The 26564-nt window shown below is 46.7% G+C and overlaps 1 protein-coding gene across 2 annotated transcripts in view; it reads left to right on the forward strand.

The window, feature by feature from the left end:
* Nucleotides 1-26564, forward strand: part of LTBP3 (latent transforming growth factor beta binding protein 3) — a 1036617-nt gene that overhangs the window by 561425 nt on the left and 448628 nt on the right. Inside the window, exons 13-14 of one of the 2 annotated variants that reach the window (XM_082271069.1) lie at nt 15514-15645; nt 18288-18416. In XM_082271069.1, coding sequence (XP_082127195.1) covers nt 15514-15645; nt 18288-18416 — 261 coding nt within the window. The remainder of the gene's footprint in view (nt 1-15513; nt 15646-18287; nt 18417-26564) is intronic. The other variant, XM_082271070.1, reaches the window with a different exon arrangement.

Consider the following 26564-nt stretch of genomic DNA (forward strand, 5'->3'; position numbering starts at 1 on the left):
TCAGACGCACCACCCTGAGTCGCACAGCTCGGTCAGACGCACAACACTGAGTCGCACAGCCCGGTCAGACGCACAACACTGAGTCGCACAGCCCGTTCAGACGCACAACACTGAGTTGCACAGCCCGGTCAGACGCACAACACTGAGTCACACAGATAGGTCAGACGCACAACACTCGGTCGCACAGCCTGGTCAGACGCACAACACTCAGTCGCACAGCCCGGTCAGACGCACAACACTCAGTCGCACCGCCCAGTCAGACGCACAACACTGAGTCGCACCGCCCGGTCAGACGCACAACACTGAGTCGCACAGCTTAGTCAGACGCACAACACTCAGTCGCACAGCCCGGTCAGACGCACAACACTCAGTCGCACAGCCCGGTCAGACGCACAACACTGAGTCGCACAGCCCAGTCAGACACACAACACTGAGTCGCACAGCCCGTTCAGACGCACAACACTGAGTCGCACAGCCCGGTCAGACGCACAACACTGAGTCGCACAGCCCGGTCAGACGCACAACGCTAAGTCGCACAGCCGGTCAGACGCACAACGCTGAGTCGCACAGCCCGGTCAGACGCACAACACTGAGTCGCACAGCCCGGTCAGATGCACCACCCTGAGTCGCACAGCTCGGTCAGACGCACAACACTGAGTCGCACAGCCCGGTCAGACGCACAACGCTGAGTCGCACAGCCGGTCAGACGCACAACGCTGAGTCGCACAGCCCGGTCAGACGCACAACACTGAGTCGCACAGCCCGGTCAGACGCACCACCCTGAGTCGCACAGCTCGGTCAGACGCACAACACTGAGTCGCACAGCCCGGTCAGACGCACAACGCTAAGTCGCACAGCCGGTCAGAAGCACAATGCTAAGTCGCACAGCCGGTCAGAAGCACAACGCTGAGTCGCACAGCCCGGTCAGACGCACAACACTCAGTCGCACAGCCCGGTCAGACGCACCACCCTGAGTCGCACAGCTCGGTCAGACGCACAACACTGAGTCGCACAGCCCGGTCAGACGCACAACACTGAGTCGCAAAGCCCGTTCAGACGCACAACACTGAGTTGCACAGCCCGGTCAGACGCACAACACTGAGTCGCACAGCCCGGTCAGACGCACAACGCTAAGTCGCACAGCCAGTCAGACGCACAACGCTGAGTCGCACAGCCCGGTCAGACGCACAACACTGAGTCGCACAGCCCGGTCAGACGCACCACCCTGAGTCGCACAGCTCGGTCAGACGCACAACACTGAGTCGCACAGCCCGGTCAGACGCACAACACTGAGTCGCACAGCCCGTTCAGACGCACAACACTGAGTTGCACAGCCCGGTCAGACGCACAACACTGAGTCACACAGATAGGTCAGACGCACAACACTCGGTCGCACAGCCTGGTCAGACGCACAACACTCAGTCGCACAGCCCGGTCAGACGCACAACACTCAGTCGCACAGCCCGGTCAGACGCACAACACTCAGTCGCACCGCCCAGTCAGACGCACAACACTGAGTCGCACCGCCCGGTCAGACGCACAACACTGAGTCGCACAGCCCGGTCAGACGCACAACACTCAGTCGCACAGCCCGGTCAGACGCACAACACTCAGTCGCACAGCCCGGTCAGACGCACAACACTGAGTCGCACAGCCCAGTCAGACACACAACACTGAGTCGCACAGCCCGTTCAGACGCACAACACTGAGTCGCACAGCCCGGTCAGACGCACAACACTGAGTCGCACAGCCCGGTCAGACGCACAACGCTAAGTCGCACAGCCGGTCAGACGCACAACGCTGAGTCGCACAGCCCGGTCAGACGCACAACACTGAGTCGCACAGCCCGGTCAGACGCACCACCCTGAGTCGCACAGCTCGGTCAGACGCACAACACTGAGTCGCACAGCCGGTCAGACGCACCACCCTGAGTCGCACAGCTCGGTCAGACGCACAACACTGAGTCGCACAGCCCGGTCAGACGCACAACACTGAGTCACACAGCCCGTTCAGACGCACAACACTGAGTCGCACAGCCCGGTCAGACGCACAACACTGAGTCGCACAGCCCGGTCAGACGCACAACACTGAGTCGCACAGCCCGGTCAGACGCACAACACTCGGTCGCACAGCCCGGTCAGACGCACAACACTCAGACGCACAGCCCGGTCAGATGCACAACACTCAGTCGCACCGCCCGGTCAGACGCACAACACTGAGTCGCACAGCCCGGTCAGACGCACAACACTGAGTTGCACAGCCCGGTCAGACGCACAACACTGAGTCGCACAGATAGGTCAGACGCACAACACTCGGTCGCACAGCCTGGTCAGACGCACAACACTCAGTCGCACAGCCCGGTCAGACGCACAACACTGAGTCGCACAGCCCGGTCAGACGCACCACCCTGAGTCGCACAGCTCGGTCAGACGCACAACACTGAGTCGCACAGCCCGGTCAGACGCACAACGCTAAGTCGCACAGCCGGTCAGAAGCACAATGCTAAGTCGCACAGCCGGTCAGAAGCACAACGCTGAGTCGCACAGCCCGGTCAGACGCACAACACTCAGTCGCACAGCCCGGTCAGACGCACCACCCTGAGTCGCACAGCTCGGTCAGACGCACAACACTGAGTCGCACAGCCCGGTCAGACGCACAACACTGAGTCGCACAGCCCAGTCAGACACACAACACTGAGTCGCACAGCCCGTTCAGACGCACAACACGGAGTTGCACAGCCCGGTCAGACGCACAACACTGAGTCGCACAGCCCGGTCAGACGCACAACGCTAAGTCGCACAGCCGGTCAGACGCACAACGCTGAGTCGCACAGCCCGGTCAGACGCACAACACTGAGTCGCACAGCCCGGTCAGACGCACCACCCTGAGTCGCACAGCTCGGTCAGACGCACAACACTGAGTCGCACAGCCCGGTCAGACGCACAACACTGAGTCGCACAGCCCGTTCAGACGCACAACACTGAGTTGCACAGCCCGGTCAGACGCACAACACTGAGTCACACAGATAGGTCAGACGCACAACACTCAGTCGCACAGCCCGGTCAGACGCACAACACTCAGTCGCACAGCCCGGTCAGACGCACAACACTCAGTCGCACAGCCCGGTCAGACGCACAACACTCAGTCGCACCGCCCAGTCAGACGCACAACACTGAGTCGCACCGCCCGGTCAGACGCACAACACTGAGTCGCACAGCTTAGTCAGACGCACAACACTCAGTCGCACAGCCCGTTCAGACGCACAACACTGAGTTGCACAGCCCGGTCAGACGCACAACACTGAGTCGCACAGATAGGTCAGACGCACAACACTCGGTCGCACAGCCTGGTCAGACGCACAACACTCAGTCGCACAGCCCGGTCAGACGCACAACACTCAGTCGCACAGCCCGGTCAGACGCACAACACTCAGTCGCACCGCCCAGTCAGACGCACAACACTGAGTCGCACCGCCCGGTCAGACGCACAACACTGAGTCGCACAGCTCGGTCAGACGCACCACCCTGAGTCGCACAGCTCGGTCAGACGCACAACACTGAGTCGCACAGCCCGGTCAGACGCACAACACTGAGTCGCACAGCCCGTTCAGACGCACAACACTGAGTTGCACAGCCCGGTCAGACGCACAACACTGAGTCGCACAGATAGGTCAGACGCACAACACTCGGTCGCACAGCCTGGTCAGACGCACAACACTCAGTCGCACAGCCCGGTCAGACGCACAACACTCAGTCGCACAGCCCGGTCAGACGCACAACACTCAGTCGCACCGCCCAGTCAGAAGCACAACACTGAGTCGCACCGCCCGGTCAGACGCACAACACTGAGTCGCACAGCTTAGTCAGACGCACAACACTCAGTCGCACAGCCCGGTCAGACGCACAACACTCAGTTGCACAGCCCGGTCAGACGCACAACACTCAGGTAGTGATAGGTACTCCCAGACACTCAGGTAGCAACAGGTACTCCCAGATACTTAGGTAGTAACAGGTACTCACAGATACTCAGGTAGTAACAGGTACTCACAGATACTCAGATACTCAGTACTCACAGATATTCAGGTACTCACAGATACTCAGGTACTCACAGATACACAGGTAGTAACAGATACACAGGTAGTAACAGGTACTCACAGATACTCAGGTAGTAACAGGTACTCACAGATACTCAGGTACTCACAGATACTCAGGTACTCACAGATACTCAGGTACTCACAGATACACAGGTACTCAGGTGTGCCACAGGCAAGAGTCACACAGACACATATTGTCATATTGCCTGGTGAAGTCATTTAAAAAAGGCTTGTATTGCATATGGTTTTGCACAAACTAAAAACAGACAGAGGACTACCACTTTGACTGAGCCTACCTTAACCACTTCTGGAGCGGAAGGATTTGCCACCTTAATGACCAGGCCATTTTTTGCAATTTGGCACTGCGTGATTTTAACTGACAATTGCGTGGTCATGTAATGCTGTACCCAAACTAAATTTGCGTTCTTTTTTTCTCACAAATAGAGCTTTCTTTTGGTGGTATTTGATTACCTCTGTGGTTTTTAGTTTTTTTGTAATATAAACAAAAAAAAGAGCGAAAATTTTGAGGAAAAAATGACATTTTCTACTTTTTCTTATAAAAAAACGGAAAATTTGTATCAAATACTTACCGTAATTTTCCTTTCCTGATGGACTCCATGGCAGCATACGTATCGGGTTTGGCCCCGCCTCCAAACCTACCCATAGGACCTCACTCCCATAAATCTTTGCTCCTGTTCAGCACACGTGTTCTGTAACTATCCTCCACAGAAATCCGGGAGGGAACTCCTGCTGCCATGGAGTCCATCAGGAAAGGAAAATTACGGTAAGTATTTGATACAAATTTTCCGTTTTCCTGACAGACTCCATGGCAGCATACGTATCGGGAAATAACTCGCCGTACACACAGGGTGGGCAGGTGCTGAACAGAAAAGTTTTAATGCATTTTGTCAAACAGACAGGACTTGCAAACCAAAATTCACAGAAGAAAGAGCCGCTGGCTCAACACAGTAATGGGATAAGAAAGTGTTAATAGAGGACCACGATGCTGCTCTGCAAATGACTTCAGGAGCCACATGTCTGGATACTGCCCAGGAGGTAGAGATGCTCCGCGTCGAATGAGCTGTAACTACTGCTGGAGGGGTCAAGCCCTTAGCCCTATAAGCCCACTGGATGGTCTGGATGATCCAAGAGGAAATGGATCTCGTCGAGGCTCTTGAACCTTTGTTTTTTCCATAAAAGGTAACGAAAAGATGTTCTGATTTTCTGAAAGAGGAAGTGGCATTTAAATATTTCTTAATACACTCTCCAACATCCAGCGGATGAACCGAAGATTCTTCCTCTTCCTGTCTAAAGGTTGGTAATACTGTTTCTATGTTTTCATGGAAGACAGAGGTCCTTTTTGGTCTCGCATCCAGCATGGGGATGAGCACCACTCTGTCAGGAAAAAAGGTTAAGAAAGGCTCTTGTGTCCCAAAGGACCCAATTTCCGACACTCTTTTTGCTGAGGTTATAGCTACCAGAAACACTGTTATCAGTGTAAGCTCTCTTATGGTCAAAGAATCAGACATGTCTTGAATTTGACTCGCCAGGAAATCCAGAACTAGTGGCAGATCCCACTTGGGAAACCTGGGTTTTCTCTGAGGTCTGATTCTCACTGCCCCTTGGAAGAACTGACGAATTAGGGCATGAGTGGCCCAGGAGATCCCTGTAAAAGCGGAAATAGCCGAGACCTGGACTCTGAGCGAACTCACTGATAGAGGCAAATCCAGTCCTGATTGGAGAAAGCTCAATACATCCTGGATCTTAATTGAAGATTGAGGATCAGGCCTTGTATTCAGTTGTGCAGAAAATTTTTCCCAGATTCTCTGATACACCCTGTTCGTTGAGCTTCTTCTAGCACTAAGTAATGTCGAGATTGCCGTTTCTGGACAGCCTAAAGCCTGTAACCTCCTCCTCTCAACATCCAGACCTTGAGATGTAAACGGTCTGGGCACGGATGGAGTACAGACCCCTGGGACAACAGGTCCGGTCTGAAGGGTAGCGGGATTGGGTCTTGGACACTGAGTAGCGTCAGAAGGGGAAACCATGGCCTGTTCGGCCAGAAGGGAATCACCGCCACTACCTCCACTGGCTCCGACCTGAGTCTCCGAAGGAACTGCAACACAATCGGAATTGGTGGGAAGGCGTATGCCCTGTGGAATCTCCACTGATCCGAGAGTGCATCTATCCCTGATGCTTGTGGATCTCTGAATCTTGAGTAGTACTTCGGCAGTTTGTGATTGCAGGGGGAGGCGAAGAGGTCTACCTCTGGAGAAAACCCCAATGTTAGGATCCAGTCGAACGTTTCCTTGTGAAGGGACCACTCGTTGTTGTCCAGATCCACTCTGGACAAGAAGTCTGCTTTGACATTCTGGACTCCTGGAACATAAACCGCTGAAAGATTCGAGAGATTTTTCTGTGCCCAGGACATAATCGGCTCCACTTCCCTCAATAGGGACCAGCTGCGTGTACCCCCTTGTTTCCTGATGTATGCCACTGCTGAGGTGTTGTCCAGGCGCAGCATGACAGGTTGGTCTTTTGTCAGGTGAGCAAATGCTCGAAGAGCTTGGAATGCTGCTCGGAGTTCTAGTATGTTGGATACTATTCCTCGAGTGGAAAACTCCCACCTGCCCTGTGCCACCTCCGACAGACAATGGGCACCCCAGCCTATGTTGCTGGCGTCCGAGGTAACCACTACCCACGGAGCTGGCTTCAGAGAGTGGCAGTTCAGCAGGTGGTCTCTGCATAGCCACCAAGGAAGACTCGCTCTCATTGAAGGGGTTAGGAAGATGCGTTGATCCAGATGCCACGTATCCCATTGCTGAAGGAATCCCTTCTGAAAGGGTCTCATCCTCCACAGGGCCCACTTCACCATGGGGACTACTGCGACCATAGTCCCGATCACCTTCAGACATTGACGTGCCTGAAGATGAGAGGATGAGAGGGCAAAGCGAATCCTGTCTCGGAGAGTCCCTATCTTTTCCTCTGGAAGAGAGATAGTCGCCTTCTCTGTGTCGAACAGAGCGCCCAAGTAGATCAGGGACTGAGTTGGAATCAGGTGACTCTTCTCCTTGTTGAGTAACCAACCAAACTTCTGGAGAGTGGACACGACCTGCTCCAGATGAACTAATAGTTGGTCTCTGTCTTGGGACAACAGGAGTAGATCGTCCAAATAGTGGTGAAGACGGATACCTTTCAATCTCAGTAGGGCTACCACGGCCAATAAGATTTTTGAAAAGGTCCGTGGAGATGTTGAGAGCCCGAATGGGAGACAGATAAACTGAAGATGTAATCCTCCCACTTCGAACCGGAGAAACCTTTGAAAATCTTCGTCCACAGGGACATGAAAGTAGGCGTCTTTCAAGTCGATGGACACCATCCAATCTGCCGGCTGGACTGACTGCTGTATGGACAACAGGGTCTCCATTTTGAACCTTTCTTTTTTTATGAATTTGTTCAAGAAGGTCAAATCTATTACTGGTCTCCATGATCCGTTCTTCTTTTGGACCAGAAAGAGCGGAGAATATATTCCTTGGCCTCGCTCGGACTCTGGAACGGAGATGACAGCCCCTTGAGCAATGAGAGCTTCGACGTAAGAAAACAAAATCTGACGCCTTTCTTCTAGACATGGTATGGCAGTAGGCAGGAACCTTGAGCCTGGCCTCTCCTTGAAGACCCACTTGTGGCCTGAAGACACCGTCCTGACGGCCCAGGGGTCCTGAATCGAAGCCGCCCAGACATGTCGGAAGGAGCGTAGACGCGCACCCACCCGACATGTCTGAGCGGGCCCACCTTCAAAAGGACTTAGTGGGCTCACGGTCCCCAGAGGAGACGTTCTTTGTCGTCTTCCTGGAAGACTGTCTGGATCTCCAGTTCCGGTTGAACTCCCGACCAGGTCTATAAGAACGAGCTTCCCTGGCCCGGTCAGGCACAAATTTTTTGGTAGGCTGTCCTTTCTTGACGTTGAACTGGCGCCGATCCTGGGGAAGAAACCCAGACTTACCGCCTGTAGCCCGGGTTATGGCCTCGTCCAGTTTATTCCCGAAAAGGGAGGACCCCTCAAAGGGAATACGGCACCAAACTTGCTTTGATGCCGGATCCGCCACCCAAGGGCGGAGCCAAAGAGCTCTCTTAGCTGTGACCGAGGACAGCATAACTCTTGCCAATAGACGGATCAAGTCTATGGAAGCCTCCCCAAGGAACGACGCGCCCAGCCTAAGCTCCTGGATTGGAGCGCTTCTGGCCACCTCCTCCGAAACCGATCTGACCGATTCGTCTACCACATCAGCCCAAGACTCCATGGCTTTGGATAGAGCAGCTAAAGCCAGGACTGGCTTACAGGCCATACCTGCTGTAAGGTAGATTCTCTTCAAATCAGAGTCCATCCTTCGGTCCAACGGGTCTTTAAATGAGACCGTATCCTCTAAGGGAAGGGTCACGTGCTTGACCAGTCTCATGACTGCTGCGTCAACTAGGGGAGGAGACTCAAGATGTTTCACATCATCCTCTTTGAAGGGGTAAAGTTTAGCCATCTTGGATACTAAGGAATTCTTTCGTTCCACCTTTTTCCACTCCTCCAAGATGATTTCACCCAACTCTCCCAGGAAGGGAAAATTAACACGCTCCTTATTGAGCTGTTTAAAGTACTTCTTCTGCTTGGGAGGGGGAACAGCTGACTCTTCCCAATTTAAGGTCTCTCTGACCGCTTTAACCAGGGAAGGCACCAAGGTATATTCAAAACCCAAGCAGGGATCCTCATCTTCAGAGTCGCTACCTGACAAGAGCATCGACTGATGGCTTGTGTGGGCTGACTCGAAATCTTCCTGTACCTGTAGTGCTACAGGGGAAGGGCTTGGGGAAGCCGTTGCAGTGTCTTGAGAACGACTGACACCCAACTCTGCCAAAGAGTCCTTAACCACTCTCTTGACCAAAGCCTCAATGCGCTGATCGGAAGTATCCCTTTCTCCCGCAGCCTGGGAGAAACATCTATCACAGAAAAGCTTCCTCTCCGGGACACTAGCGCCACAGCCTCTGCAACCTGCTTTGTCAGGTCTCCGTGCGTGGCTGGCTGAAGTAGATGATTTTTGATGATGTGAGCCCGAACGGGACTTTCCTGTAGAGTGCCGGTGGCGAGAGCTTGAGCGCCTTTCACTTCTTTGAGAAGAGTGCCTAGTCTCTGAACGAGGAGGGCTGTGAACAAGAGAAAAAAACAGAAAAAACAGACAGGAAGCTAGGAACACTTGAGTTCCTACCCCCACCCCCTATAACCCACAGCCCCACCAAGAAGCCCCAAATACCTGTTAGGGGCGGGCTGACCACCGGAGGGCAAAGTAGCTTCCATTCTGATGCTGACCTACAAGAATGAGCCGGACAGCAATGTCAGAAAACCAGCAAAAGAGGAGGGGGGGGGGGGGGCTCCCAAACTGGGGCCAGTACTCACCAAGAACCAGAGGTTAGCAGGCAGAGCGGCAGCGAACAGCAGGCGTCCAAAAACCGATCAGATGCGGAGTATAGAACACCCAGTATCAGCAGTGTGTATAAACACAACACTGCTGACAGTTCTGGGGTTTAAATATGGTGCCTGGTGACGTCATCAGCGATCGCCACCGACGCCAACTCACTGCGCATGCGCCGCGCTCCTACTGCGCACGCGCGAGAGCCAAGCCTCGTTCTCGAGGCGCCGCACATGCGCAGTAGCGTACCGCACCGGCGGCCGGTCAGGAAGTGAACCGCTGACCGGCCCCGGACCACTAGCCACCAGGGAAGGCAGGAAAGACCAGGTAAGAGATACATATATAAACAAGGCAATATAAGCATATAAAATAGCTGCCATGGAGTGTACTCACGAACCGCAGACCACCAGGGATGGATGCACACCGGACTTATCTCTTCAAGGGTACCGGCCACCCGCAGCAGCTGGGCTTTTTGGCCAAGGCTGCTACATCTTCGCCCCTCCTCCATACCCCGCAGCAGCTGGGGCTTATTGGAGAGCTCCATACCCGACTGGTAGAGCCATCCATCACCCGGAATCCATCTTCAGGTAGGATATCAGGTAATCCTTTGGAGGACAAAAAAAGAACACGTGTGCTGAACAGGAGCAAAGATTTATGGGAGTGAGGTCCTATGGGTAGGTTTGGAGGCGGGGCCAAACCCGATACGTATGCTGCCATGGAGTCTGTCAGGAAATATCCAATAAACTCAAATATGTCATACATTTAGGCCACAGTGTATTTAGCTACATGTCTTTGACAAAAAAATCTCAATAAGCATATTTTTATTGGCTTGCGCAAAAGTTATAGCATCTACAAATTATGGTGTATATACTGGAATTTATGCAGCTTTTACTTTCTGACTGCCTATCTCATTTCTTGAAGTGCTAAAATAGCAGGGCAGTACAAGCCCCCCCCCCCCCCAAATTACCCCTTTTTGGAAAGTAGACAACCCCAGGAATTTCTGAGAGGCATGTGTAGCCCAATTAATATTTAATTTTTTTGTCATAGGTGTTTCCAAAATGACTAAAAAATATATATATTTTTTTTACACAAAGTTGTCATTGAAATGATATATTGCTCACACGTTCCATGGGTATATGTGTAATTACACCCCAAAATACATTCTGCTACTTCTCCTGAGTATGGGGATACCCCATGTGTGAGACTTATTGGCAGTCTAGCCATGTACAGGACCCCAAAAACCAATCACTGCTTTCAAGCTTTCTAAGGGTGTTAATTTGTTTATTTCACTCCTCACAACCTATCACAGGTTCTGAGGCCATGAAATGGCAAGATAGCACACCCCCCCCCCTCCCAAATTACCCCTTTTCGGAAAGTAGACACCCTAAGCTATTTGCTGAGAGCTATGTTGAGTCCATGGAATATTTTATATTTTGCCACAAGTGTCGGAAAAATTATACTTTTTTTTTGTTTTTTCTTTTTACACAAAGTTGTCAATTAAATGATATATTGCTCACACATGCCATGGCTATATGGGAAATTACACCCAAAATACATTCTGCTGCTTCTCCTGAGTACAGGGATACCACATGTGTGAGACATTTTGGCAGTCTAATGCCCCGTACACACGTGCAGATTATCTGAAGACTTTTGTCTGTAGACTTACCAAAACCATATAATATGAGGTCAAACCCAAAACACTTTCAATTTGTATGCAATCCGGCAGGCCCTTGCACTACATAGAAAAGGTAAATCTGAAGACAAAAGTCTTCAGATAATCTGCACGTGTGTACGGGGCATAACCGCGTACAGGACCCTGAAAACCAATTGTTGATTTCACTCCTCACTACCTATCACAGTTTCAGAGGCCACGAAATGCCAAGACAGCACAAACCCTCCCACCCACATGACCCCTTTTCGGAAAGTAGATCTCACTTTTTGTCCAAAATTTTAGAAAATTGAAAAAAGAAAAAAAAATGCATTTTTCTTTTTATTCTTCGTTTTCCAAAATAAATGAGAGCTGCAAAATACTCACCATGCATCTTAGCAAATACCTTGGGGTGTCTACTTTCGGAAAAGGGGTCATTTGGGGGGGGGGGGGTTTGTGCTATTTTGGCATTTCATGGCCTCCAAAACTGTGATAGGTAGTGAGGAGTGAATTCAACAATTTCCGCCCTTAGAAAGCCTGAAGGCGGTGATTGGGTTTCGGGGTCCTGTACGCGGCTAGACTGCCAAAAAGTCCCACACCTGTGGCATCTCCGTACTCAGGAGAAGCAGCAGAATGTATTTTGGAGTGTCATTTCAAATAAATTCATGGCATGGGTGAGCAATATATCCTTTAGTAACAACTTTGTGTAAAAAAAAAATAAAAAAAAAAATTGTAATTTTCTCGAAACTTGTGGCAAATTATAAAATATTCCATGGACTCACCATGCCTCTCAGCAAATAGCTTGGAGTGTCCACTTTGCAAAATGGGGTCATTTGAAGGGGTTTTGGGCTATCTTGAAATTTCAAGGCCTCCAAAACTGTGCTAGGTAGTGAGGAAGTAAAGTAAGCAACTTACGCCCTTAGAAAACCTGTAGGTGGTGATTTTTTTTCGGGGTCCCATACACAGATAGGCTCCCAAACGTCTCACACATGTGGTATCCCTGTACTCAGGAGAAGCAGCAGAATGTATTTTGGGGTGTCATTTCACATATACCCATGGCATGTGTGAGCAATAAATAATTTAGTGACAAATTTGTTTAAAAAACAAAACAAAAAAATGAATTGTGATTTTCCCGAAACTTATGGCAAAATATAAAATATTCCATGGACTCAACATACCTCTCAGAAAACAGCTTGGGGTGTCTACTTTCCATAAAGGGGTCATTTGGGGGGGGGGGGTTTGAACTGTTCTGGTATTTTATGCTCAATCTTAGAAGCTTATGCCACACATCACCCACTCTTCTAACCACTTGAAGACCAAGCCTTTTCTGTGACTTTTTGTTTACATGGGATTGACGCTAACTAGCGTTAACGCTAACTGATGTCACCTGTGACACCTATATAGTGATCAGAAAAAAGATCTGTACACTATATTATTATTATTATTATTATAATACAGGATTTATATAGCGCCAACAGCATTTACAATATGAGGGAAGACAATACAGTTACAATACAATTCAATACAGGAGGAATTAGAGGGCCCTGCTCGTTAGAGCTTACAATCTAGAAGGGAGGGTCAAGTGAAACAGAAGGTAAAAAGTGTGGGGGATGAGCTGATACGGTTGTTAGGTGTGGGTAGGATAGGCTTCTCTGAAGAGGAGGGTTTTCAGGGATTGTCTAAAAGCTTATAGAGTAGGAGATAATCAGACAGATTGGGGTAAGGAGTTCCATAGGATTGGAGAGCCTCTTGAAAAGTCCTGGAGGCAAGCATGGAAGGATGTAAAAAAAATGGCGTTAATCGCCAATAGTATCTGCGCAATGGGAAATTGGAAGGTGAAACATGTGTCTATGTGATTAAACACTCTAAATTATAAATACATATCGGTGCAGTGCAATATATAAAAGTGCATATATAACATAATTATATGATGGTATGAATACCAAAGTTGGGAGCTGCAACAAAACCGTAAAAAATGTATGAATAGAAAGTGACTATACCTTAAGGTATGAAATGCTATGTTTGCTTGAACGTACTTCACTATATCGGCACCTTTTCATTTATCCTAACTCTGAGCGTTGGGCTGGTTGAGGAGTACGGAGTATAATACACTCAGCAGGTGGCTGTAAGGTGGACCTTTCTGTCGGGTGCAGTTATACCCAGGGATCCGGATCTCAACTTAATATACAACCCTGCTTGTACTGACCCCCTATAACTAAGGGGTCGGTGCCTTCTGGTAAGCGCTCCTATACACCGGGTGTCCATTTGGTGAAGGGACTGAAGAATTATTAATTGTGGAAAGCCATCTTTTAGAGACTGCACTATTAATAGGTTTTGTGGACTTCTTCAGATTGTTGGTGTATGGGACTCTACTCACTGATTTACACCATCATTTATTTTTCACCATATTGCGTTTGCACATTGTATTAATCCTTTTGATTTATGTCATTAATATGTACTCACAGTCTATTTTTGTTCAGTTAGTGCACTAGTAGGTGAGCGCAGCATTTTTATACCTTAAGGTATAATCACTTTCTAAGCATGGAAGGAGTTGATGAGGGAGCTATAGAGCAGGAGGTTTTGAGAGGAACGAAGAGAGCCATTAGATTAGTATAAAGTGTCACTATAAACGTGACACAGTGACAGGGCAATTAAGGGGTTAACTGGGGGTGATCGGGGGTTATATCTTTATTGGGGGGTGGCGGGTACCCTAAACCTATTTGGGATAGAAACTAATGGTCTCTAACACTAAATGAAGTCACAAGGAACACTAATACAGTAATCAGTAAAAAAGCTATATACTATATATAGTGTGCATTGTGACAGGGAGTGGTGATGGTATGGTGATATGGTAATATGTATTTTATGATGTAAGAGCACGGTTTCTTTGTTTATTCACTACGAAAGGTTAACTCGGCAGGAGTTTGAGAGCAGTTGCCCCGGATAACCAAGAACTGGCGAGGAGTGTATAGCAGTCCGTCATAAAGTGTGGTACCTGGGGAAAGTGAAAGGTACTCCGGTAGTGGGGGGGGGTCTGTGTTCTGGCTCCCTCCTTAGCAGTCGGTTTCCCAAAAGTAACCGGGACTGAAGTCCCCAGCACCTGGCCGCATGGTACTGGAGAGTGAGGGAATTAAGTGAGAGCATGCATGAGGTCCCCGCTAGGTGCTTGGCAGGACCCCATCCTGTCACTGGAAGTGAGGTGACAGAGGTATGCTGGACTGGTGGGGAGGGCACGGGCTCAGCAGTGTCTCTCCTAAATGCATCATGCAGTGAGGAAGGTGTGTAGTAACATGGGACAACACACGTACAGAGAGACTCTGTACATTTAACTTTTGCACACACTGTACAGCCCATCTCTAAATCAGGGTACCGCCATAATGTTTACCTTTCACATGAACGCAGCCCCACTTGGTCCCGGGCATTGATGACCACGTACACGAGAGAGGTACCGCCCACATGCAGGGCAAGTAGACCCCGCTCAAATGCTGGCCATGACATATACTGTAAATACCCCCTCCCCAAAAAATGGTTTCTAAACCAGATACAGTAAATACTATTTTTTATAAAGTGAATTTTAGCAGGGCACAAAGTTTTTGTCTGGGGTTTTGCTATGCTTTAATTATAAAAGAGCCCATGCACTTTTTAAACATTGGCAGTTTTATGTAGTTTTTCGAACAAGGGATAACTTACCTGTGCTTCATAAAGCTTGAAATTCTCTGTGTGTTCGGTTTAGCTAGTACTTTTTTCATTTGGTGACAGTTCTGCCCTTGCATGGCTGACCTTAGACCTTTCTTGCTTGCTTTATGTTTTTGTGCATATTAGGGAAGCTGTAAATGCATGTACCTGAGATGCCTCTTAAATAATATAATTTCAGCTTACAGTAAACCACATATATTATTTACATATAAATTACTGAATACACAAAAATGTATGCTAGTTTTTGCAGGCAATGCCATGGGTAATTTGAAGCCTGAAGAAGCAAAGAAGCAGAATGATTAAGCTGAATGTGTTATTTGTAGTAGACTTACTGCATATGCAACAGGAAAAAAAGGTTGGGAAGGCAATTATGCCGATGTTCCCACATAAAATTGCTGGTACCTCAGTATAGATAACAAGTATGATAGCTCCTATAGCACATACAGTAATAAAATGCAATGAATGCAATTGTTTTAATTTTTGTTACCAAAGCTTATAATTACAACATATACAATAAAGTTATTATTTTTTAAATTAAATAAAATATCCAATATCAACTAATAAATGTGGAAAATGTTTTCTTAATACTCTTCTTTGCATGTGTCTTTGTTGTTGTGCCCTAGACATTGATGAATGTAAAAGTGACCCATGTGGTCATGGAAAGGGATTGTGTCTCAACACTGTTGGCTCATTTAACTGTCATTGTCATCATGGGTACAGACTGAATGTAACACATGGAACAAGATCTTGTGTGGGTAAGAGAACTGTATATTTTCTATCTTGTCTCTTGTTTGCCACAAGATATATGCTTGATATCATTATTCCTAATCCTAGTACCAATGTCACCAATGAACCAATGTCAGACGAGTATGCCTGTGATTTTCCAGAAAAAAAAAATTAAACTGTACATCTAGTGTATACTAGATAGATACTGCACAATAACTCTAAATATATATAGTAGCGCAAACTTAACAAAAAGAAAGTGCCATAAATAATGTGCAAGCTGCACAAAGTCCAATAGTTCAACAGATGTCACATAGGCAGCAGGAAAAGATCAGAAATATCTTAAACAGTCCATATTCCTTCAATCTATCTCCTGGGATGACTATATCAAGAAGCGTGTTTCTCAAAGGGATCACCACCACCACCGTGCTCCAAGGGGGGAGGAGATGGACTGTTTATGATATTTCTGATCTTTTCCTGCTGCCTATGTGACATCTGTTGAACTATTGGACTTTGTTCAGCTTGCACATTATTTATGGCACTTTCTTTTTGTTAAGTTTGCGCTACTATATATATTTCGAGTTATTGTGCAGTATCTATCTAGTATATATCTATTTCATTTTTCTCAGTCAAGTAGCTGCATAGCCATTGTATTTATTGGTGAGTGGTCCTCATTTTGAGCGCTTGGGATAGCTTATTTCATTTATTAGGTTTTCGGTGGGCATTTAAGCTGTCATATTATATATGTACATCTAGTGTATTGTCATTAGTGTGTTGTACTTCATACTGTATTGTTTTTTTTTTTCTTTTTTTTTTTTCCAATAAAAAGCTTTTATTGATAAATAATTTGTTACATACAATCAACAACATGAGGTATGAAAATGGCAAACAGAATAACAATGCGTGTAACATAAACAGAATACATTTTGGTATATCTTCATCGTCAGTGGAAGGTAGATACTTAAATTTGTAATCATAATGTAAGATGAGATCTGCATATGCTGAGTCTATAAATGCAAGAGTAACTCTTGTGAGATACGGACTTAGGAGAAGGTCCGATCCCACGAAGTGGCCAAGACAGCCAATAGAAAGAAGATACAGAATGGAAAAGGAAAGGTGGAGATTGAAAGAAGTGATGGGGGGGGGGGGGGGAAGGGTAGGAGGGGAAGTACTAACAATGTCACATAAGTTGTTGGTCTGAAATGATCAGATAGTTAGGCATCAAATAACAGGTAACAAGGTCTCCAGGTATATAGAGGGTTACATATTCATATAAATCTAGGTTGACAACAGGCGTTTAAATTCAGAGGATAGTGTAAACATGAGCCAGGGTCTCCACAAGTTTTGGAAGGTGGTATTATTTTCTTTTTTGATGGCCAATATTTCCTCCATTTCATAAATTGAGTTCACTTTATCTACCCATTCTTTAATTGAAGGAGTTGATTTGGAATTCCAGTATAAGGGAAAATTAGATTTGGCTGCATTGAGCAAATGCCTAGTCAAGGATCTTTTGTATTTCCTGTATGAAAAACTATTGACATGTAGTAAACAGCTGGCTGCATTCAACTCTAGAGTAGTATCAGTGATTCATTTTATCAAGTGCACAATCTTGGTCCAGTAACTCTATCAGGTCGCATGTCCACCAAATATGAAGGAAAGTGCCTTTATGAGATAGGTATCTCCAACATCTCTCAGAATATTGTGAAGACCAAACCTTTAATTTCCCCGGGGTAATGTACCATTGTGTGCAAACTTTGTAAGAGGTTTCTTGAATTCTTGTACTCAAGGAGCATTTGTGGGTAAAGACGCAAGCCTTTTCCCATTGGTTATCAGAAATAGTGCAATCCAGAGCACGTGCCCACATCTTATTGTACTTGTCATTGACATTCAAAGAGGGAGAAGAGATCCATTTGTAAGCTTGCGATGTGGTTTTTGACATCGTAGAGTGGTCCCAACAAATTTCTTTGAAAGGGGTTAGCGGCCTGAACAATAATTTCTTCTGTTTTTTGTTTTGGACACAATTGTGCACTTGAATGTAATTCCAATAGTTTAAGGAAACATTCTGAGGCTTCAAGGTCTTAAATTCCAAGAAGGACATAAATCTATTATTTAGTAAACAATGTTTAACTAAAAGAGGTGAGTTAACGGTTGAAGTACCAGGGTCTGAAGGCACAATGTTTACACCCGGTGTAAAGTCCGGGTTATTCATGATCGGGATCAATGGGCTAGGGTTTGATGACAGTTGGCAAGTCACCGATAATTTATTGAATATGCTCAGGGTGGTGCTAATAAGTGGATGTTGCCTAATATCAGAGGGGTAGTTATGGGGATCTGTCCAAAGTAGGAGCTGGGTCGGAAATTGAGACCAGTGTCTCTGTTTTTTTCTTGTAATATCCTTCAGTTACCAACAATTGTTTATTTTCCATAAACAACTAGTGAACTAGATGTTTTTAGCAATAACTAAGTGAGATATTTTCCTCTAAAGGTGCCAATGGTACTGTGAAAAATAAGCATGCATGCCTGTTTGCTAATCTGAAAAAAAAATAAAAGATTAGTTTACACCCAACCATCATGTAATATTTATAGCTAACAAATGGCCTTAAATAGAAGCAATACAATGTTAGTTGCTTTGTCAGAAGTCCTATTGCTCTTCTAACAATATAGTTTATCTCAGATGTTGACGAGTGCTTACGGTCTGGAATGTGTGGAGAGTCTCGCAGCTGTGTCAATTTTCCTGGTTACTATAAATGTGACTGTCAGACTGGATACAAAATAAAGAACAGAAGACCTTTATTGTGTGAAGGTAAGTAAAAATGAGGAGTTGTTTGCTAAAATTTGCAAAATGCATCCAAAAAATGCCCGATGTCCAACTTATGTTGATCTCAGCAGTGGTATGTACAGTAAGACCTCTTGCACACAGTACTGATGTTTGAACATCTGCATTTTTGGATATAATATCACTTGTTTATGTTGGGTGCATTTGTGCATAATTGTATTCTAGCATTCTAGCTCCCAGAATGTTGTTGTATTCATGCCACAGTCACATATACGCATTTTTGTGTGTACCGGCCCAAAATACTGACCGGGAACGCGGATTTTCCCATAAATACGCATCGCCTTGTTAACGTGCCTATATGTACAGGTACGTTGTAAACAATGGGCTGCATTTTAGAGGAGTAAAAAAAGCTGTACTGAGCTTTTTCAAGCTGCAGTAGGTAAGAGTCCTAAGGCTTTTTACCAACATATCATTGCGTTACTGTAGTTCTTTCCTTTTTGACATAAATCAAATTAAAAAAAATTCCAGAATTTATAATTGTTGAGCTTGGATTATCAAGCAAGGAACTAGTGAACTAGCTAGAGCTCCTGTAACTAAATCTTTCAACTAGATTTTTAAAATTAAGTCTCAAACTCACCACACCCCACCCCACGCACCCTATTAATAAGTGTATGTATAGTAAAGATAGTTATACACATAGTACAGACCTTATATGCAGACTAAACATGGAAGCACAACCTAATTTGCCCCAAGTCTTCATCCAGTTCATTTACTGAAGAAAACAGAAATTTCTATTTGCTATGGCCATGATAAATTATTTAAATTTCCCAATTTTCACAGTTTTCATTAATACAATAGACACTTTATTAAGGGCTATGAGCTGCCAAACATCCCAGATACAATGGACCAACAGTGAAGCAGACCAAAACAAACTTGTGTATTAGCCTCTTGACTGCCAAATTACAGGCAACATTGAACTGTGAGATGCTGTACTCTCTCCTCTTCTGACTCTAACTTTCACGAAAACCTTACTGTGCAGGTAGAGCAGAGCAAAGTTTCAGACCATTCTTTTCCCGACTATGTAGAGGATGAGCAATTCAACACTGCGGCTGCAACTGTTTATCCACAATCCTAGTGTTAGCATATGGAAAACATAAAAAAGTCCTTAAAGTTTCGGTCTGTTTAAAAAAAAAAAAAAAAAAAAAATGTACAAGCCCTTACCCACTTAAGCCCCGGAAGATTTTACCCCCTTCCTGACCAGGGGGTATTTTGCGATTCGGCACTGCGTGACTTTAACGGACAATTGCGCGGTCGTGCGACGCTGTACCTAAACGAATTTGACATCCTTTTTTTTCCCACAAACAGAGCTTTCTTTTGGTGGTATTTGATCACCTGTGCGATTTTTTGATCATGCGCTATAAACAAAAATAGCGTCAATTTTGCAAAAAAAACAATATTTTTAACATTTTTTTATATGAAATTCCCCCCCAAAAAAATGTAAAAATCTAAATTTTTTAACATTTTCGGCCAATTTTTTTTATGCTACATATGTTTGGTAAAAAAAAAAAAATCGCAAAAAGCGTATTTTGATTGGTTTGCGCAAAAGTTATTGCGTTTACTAACAAACGGAAAGATTTTTGTCATTTTTGTTGTTTTTTTTTTACGCGTAATGGCGGCGATCTGCGATTTTTTTTGCGGTACTGTGACATTGCGGCAGACAGATCGGACCCTTGACTGACATTTTTGACACTTTTGGGGTTACCAGTGACATTACTGCAGTAATCAGTGCTATACATATGCACTGTTACTGTAAAAATACACTGGTAGTGAAGGGGTTAACTTTATTTGAGAGGCTGTGTGTGTCCCTAGGGGCGTGATTCTTACTGTGATTGGCTGTGGCTTGAGCTGTAGGAACACTGATCAATGGTCCTTCATAGCCAAACCGTATGATCAGTGTTTCTACACAGGGGAGAATGACAAGCGGCTTGTTTACACTAGCTGCCTGACTTTCTCCCTCTCCCCTGACGATTGCTGAGTGACCGGCGGACATCGGGTCCGCCGGTCACGCGCGCGGGGGGGTCCGTGACCGTGCGGGAGCGCGCCTCCGGCGGCGCGCGCTCCCCAGAGCCTCACAGGCTAGTGACGTTTACATACGTCACTTTGCCTGTGAGGGGCTGACCGCCGCAGTATATCTACTTGCGGCGGTCGGCAAGTGGTTAAATCATCAAATAAAGATAGCAAATACCACGTTTGGGGCTGGCAGTTTGTTAATCACATAAAGGTTAAGTTTACCTTTGGAACATGTTACATGTGTATACCTATATTTAGGGTGTAACATGTAACATGCTCCAGCCCCTCTCCCCCTGAGAACCCCCTTCCTGTGACAGGAGACTGGGGTTCCTCTCCCCCCCGCAACTGCTATCACATTTAAAATTGGCATGGGTGTGCAAGGTTTCGCCCACACAGCCATGTCATTCATTCACAGTGATCTGTGAGTGAATTAACTGCAAGTTAGTGGCAGACGGTATTTAGTTCTCAATGGACTGTGAGGGTGCTGAACAACTCATACAGAGGTAAAGGCAGAAAGCTGGAGGGCATGTCTGCCAGACCCTGATATTGCACCCAGAATTCACTAATTGGAGGTGTAATGCTGTGCAGGCTCCTATGGGGAAAAATAATAAATGCCCTTTTTTTTCCTGCAAAAAATGTGCATTTAATATATTTCCCCTAAAAGCATGTACCAGTAAAATATTTATTCCTGCCAGTCCTTTTCAGACTAGAGATTTCTGAACAAGACTTCTTTTATGGAAGTTTACCATTTGTAGAAGGAATTTTGGGAGGAGTATTACAGACTGCCTTACAAACAGCATGGATATCAGCATATTAAAGTGGAATTTCACCCAAAAGTGGGAGGTCTGCTCTTCCTATTGCTCCCCCCTCCTCCTTCACATTTGACACTTTTTTTTGTGGGGGAGGAGCTGGTACATGGTTTCAACACAGCAATCCAAGTGGAAGTTCAGACCCCCTCCTTCCCCCACAGCCTTCTGGAACACATAACAGGCCTTGGAAGACTGCAGGAACATTCACAAAGCACAGTGCGGCTCCCACATGTGCAGTAGGAATATGATTGGGAAGCCACAAGTCTTCACTGACGGGTTCTCTTAGTTAAGATGCTGGTACCTGGACCTGAAGCAGATTGAAGGACAGCACTGGATCCCTAAACAGGTATGTGTTTTTATATTAGAAGGCAGCAGCTACAGTATTTCAAGTTGCTGACTTTTAATTTTTTTTGGGGGAGACAGAAGCTCTTTTTTAACCAGTTCCATACCGGGCCATAGTAATATCACGCCTGCAGGAACATCTCCTCGATCCGAGCGCCCGTCATATGATGTCCGCCTGTTTCAGCTGCTCTCCCGCGCTCCCAGGGGCAAGAAGAGCAGTGATCAGGGACACAGCCCATCCCTAATCGGTGTAAAGAGCCATTAAAAAAAATGGCTCTTTACCATGTGACCGGCTGTGTCCAATCACAGCCGGCCACATGCACTTTCCTTGTTCACGCTGCTCCTGTGCGCCCCCAGGGGTGTACAGAACAGCGATTGGGGAAGAAGAATGTCATTTTGACACAGTCCATCCCTGATCAGGGTAAAGAGCCAATGAAATACATACTCGGGTACTCTAAATACCTGTCATTAGAGTACCCCAGTACCTGTCACCGGAGTACCCGAGTACCTGTCTTCGGAGTACCTGTCATTGGAGTACCTGTCAACAGCCCATCAGAGTACCCAAGTACCTCTCTGTATCCCATCAGAGTACCCGAGTACCTGTCTCCAGCCCAGAGTACCCGAGTACCTGTCTCCACCCCATCAGAGAACCCAATTACCTCTCTGCAGCCCATCAGAGTACCCAAGTACCTCTTTGCAGCCCATCAGAGCACCCAAGCACCTGTTATCAGAATACCCGAGTACCTGTCACCAGCCCATCAGAGTACCCGAGTACCTATCTTTAGAGTGCCCGAGTACCTGTCTCCAACCCTTCAGAGTACCTATGTGCAGCCCATCAGAATACCCGAGTACCTGTCTCCAGCCCATCAGGGTACCTGAGTACCTATCTACAGCCCAATAGAGTACCCGAGTACCTGTCTCCTGCCCATCAAAGTGTCCGGGTACCTGTCTCCAACCCATCAGAGTACCCGAATACCTCTCTGCAGCCCATCATAGTACCCGAGTACCTGTCTCCAGCCCAGAGCACCCAAGTACCTGTCTCCAGCCCAGAGTACCCAAGTACCCGTCTCCAGCCCAGAGTACCCGAGTACCTGTCTCCAGCCCATCAGATTACCCGAGTACCTGTCTCTAGCCCATCAGAATACCCAAGTACCTCTCTGAAGCCTATCAGAGTACCCGAGTACCTATCTGCAGCTCATCAGAATACCTGAGTACCTATCTGCAGCCCATGCCTCCTAGATTATGTGTTGGGGTGTTTGCTTTCCAAAATGGGGTCATTTTGTGGGGGTTTCCATTGTCCTGGTGCTCCAGGGCCTTCAAAAGTGTGATTGGTTGTAATGAAATTATATGTATAATTTATGGAAAAAAATGACATGTTTAAAAGACTCATTATGCCTCAGCAACCAGGACATTTCAGCCAAAAAAACATACAAACAAAGGAGGTGAACACATGGACAGCGCCATGGGCTGGTGAAGTACTCCTCTTTGTACTTGTTGCATATCAGCATGTGCAGGATCTGTCCTTTTTGATTGTCATTATGCCTCATAGAATATACATTGGGGTGTTTGCTTTCCAAAATGGGGTCATTTTGTGGGTAATTCCCTTTTCCTGGTGCTCCAGGGCCTTCAAAAATGTGATAGGTCGTTAGGAAATTATATGTGTAATTTATGCTCCTAGAACACCTGACGGTGCTCCTTGCATGTTGGGCCTCTGTATGTGGCCAGGCTGTGACAAAGTCCCACATATGTGGTATCTTTGTGGGAAATTAACCGCGCTATGCTCTATAACAACGAGCAGCAGCTTAAAGTGTGACAAACACCCAAACAGAAAATAATATAAATAAGCCGCGCTAAATAGTGAATCCGTGCTATAACGTACAAATAAATATAGTGATAGAAAAGTCCCAAAAAGTCCTTGAGTCTTCTATATATATATATTCAACGTAAACGTGAAATCCACTGATTGAAAATAAAGTCCACTAGTTGTGCAACCTGCTTACCAGAATGCTTCAGATAATACGCCCAATAGGATGGTATAACACCAAAAAACTTTGAAGGGATATCCTATACTCAAATTCCGCTGTGTGATGGGTCCCGTGGCTCAAGATGACTTAGCAAACGTTAGACCATGCACATGTAAAACAAATGATATAGGCTCCCATAGCGTAAAACTGATATAATACACTAAACAATGTGAAAAACGAATGGTGAAACCGCACCTAGTGTAAAAACCACCACCTGTAGTGCAATCTGCTTACCAGATTAAAAATAATAAATCACCAAATTGAGTATATGTAAACACAGAATAGCTTAAAAAAGCTGTGCCTCCACCTATACCACTATCTGCTTACCAGAGATAGATATATTGCCAGTGGAAGATAAATCGTGATAAAGGAAGATCAACTCCACACAGAGGAACTGTCACCCCGATCCAACAAACTGCTTACCAGATGGATGTAAAATAATGACCAGTGTTGTCAATCCACCACTTCGCTGTATGATGGGTCACGTGGCTCAAGATGACTCAGCAGACGCTAGAACACCCACATGAAATATAAATGATATAGGCTCCCATAGTGTAACACTGTTATATTAAACTAAACATTGTATAAAGGGATTCTTCTAAATAATGAAACAACACCAAGTGCAAGAACCGCCACCTGTAGTGCAATCTGCTTACCAGATTAAGATGATAAATTGCCAAAATATGTGCATATGTACACCAAAAAGCTTGGACAAGCTGTGCCTCCACCAATATCACTACCCGCTTACCAAAAGGAAATGTATTGCCAGTGTAAAATAGAATCGTGAAAAAGAGGGTCAGCTCCACACAGAAAGACCGTCACCCCAATCCTGCAAGCCGCTTACCAGATAGATGTTATATTATGACCAGTAGTATCAATCCAGCAAATCCAGCATAGTATGGAGACTTATATTCCGTAGCAGCATCAGTTAGAGGGTCATGTAAACAAAGGTAAAAAGTTCCATAGTGTAAAACCGTACGTTTATTGTAAAAACAAAAGGACAGCAACTTACAAACATGAAGGGAAGGATCGCTTGACCAGAAAGGCGAGCCGCCGGCCGGTCGGCTCTTCTGCCCGTCCTCCATCTCACTCCAGTGACGTCAGCACGCCGCGACCGGCGTACGTTTCATCAGATATGAAGTTTTCAAGGTACGGGCGGCGTGCTGATGACACTGCTTAAATACATTCCAAAAGGAGATCCAGAACCTATTTGACATGCCAGGTGAGACGTTGCCATGCTGTGCTGCGTCTGTTGTGCCTGGAAGACAAGAGCCACACTGGTCCTGCACTTCTTTCAGCTTTGCGTTCACAGGCAGATCAGTGGCTGACACCGCTCAATTTGACAGTTGGTAAAGTGGCATGCGACAAAGGTGCCAATCTGCTGACCGTGCTGAAACAGGGCAAAATAACACACGTGCCATGCATGGCACACGTCCTGAACTTGGTCGTGCAGTGATTCGTTGCCAAATACCCTGGGGTCCAGGATGTCTTGCGGCAGGCCAGGAAAATCTTGCGCCATTTCAGAAGATCTTACACAGCCATGGCTCGCCTTGTTGACATTCAGCGGTGACACAACCTACCCATCAGTCGTCTTATTTGTGACTGCCCGACGCGATGGAACTCCACGTTGCATATGCTTGATGGGCTGCTCCAGCAGAAACGTGCAGTTAACGACTACCTGTACGAACTCTGTGGCAGGACAGGTTCTGGGGAGCTTGTTTTTTTTTCACCTCACCAGTGGCTGCTCATGCGGGACGCATGCAGACTTTTGCGGCCATTCGATGAGATCCCCAAACTGGTCAGTCACGGCCAGGGCACCATCAGTGACATCGTACCTTACGCCTTCTTTCTGGAGTGTGCATTGCGTCGTGTCATTGATCAAGCCATCGAGGAGCAGGAGCCGGAAGATGAGGAAGTCGCAATGTTGGATGAATTCCCAATGGGTGCTACTCCATCTGAGACAAGTCAACAACAGGAGTCTGAAGAGGAGTCAGAGAAGGATGGTGCCGGGGCAGATGAGGAGGAGCAAGAAGAGCATGCTTTAAACCTTTCTGGGATCCCTGGTGTTATCCGTGGATGGGGGGAGGAGAACGAGGACGACATTATCCTGGATGATGAGCTGGAGCCAGGCCACTACACCACTTCCAGTTTAGTGCAAATAGGGGCCTTCATGCTCCAGTGTTTTAAGGGGGACCCCCGTATAAAAAGCATAAAGGGCAAGGACCAGTACTGGATGGCAACGTACTTAGACCCCCGGTACAAACAAAAAATGGCGGAAATGTTACCAGCATCACAGAGGGCGGTCAGAATGCAGCACTTCCAAGCCTTGCTGCGAGAAATGTTGCATTCTGCTTTTGCGTGCGCTGGCAGAGGAATTTCCAGTCACAGAGAGACAGTTGCGGGTAGCAATCCAACAGTGCCTGCAAGAAGAGGGCAGTTTGAAGATGTCTTGGTCACTTCAGATATGAGATCCTTCTTTCAGCCGAACCATCGACCGCTGTACTCCGGATCCAGCATCAGGGAACGCCTAGACCGACAGGTGTCCGACTACAATGGGTTAAAGGCTGATGTGGACGCTCTGAGGAGTGATGAACCCCTGGACTACAGGGTGGGCAGGCTTGAACTCTGGCCAGAGCTTGCACAATTTGCAAGGGAACTGTTGGCTTGCCCCCCATCCAGTGTCCCGTCCAAAAGGACGTTCAGCGCAGCAGGGGGGATCGTGACCGATAAGCTCATGACAGTGTGGTCTACCTCACATTTATAAAAATGAATGAGGCATGGATCTCTGAGGAAATCAACACATGAGAGCAGTAGACCATGTTTAATTGAAATTCCTTATTAAAGGCCACAAATATCCGCCCACAACAATTCCTTACATAGTTACATAGTTAGTGAGGTCGAAAAAAGAATGAGTCCATCCAGTCCAACCT

Source organism: Pelophylax lessonae (genome assembly GCF_965119305.1).
Source record: "Pelophylax lessonae genome assembly, chromosome: 10".
Classification (NCBI taxonomy): Eukaryota; Metazoa; Chordata; class Amphibia; order Anura; family Ranidae; genus Pelophylax; species Pelophylax lessonae.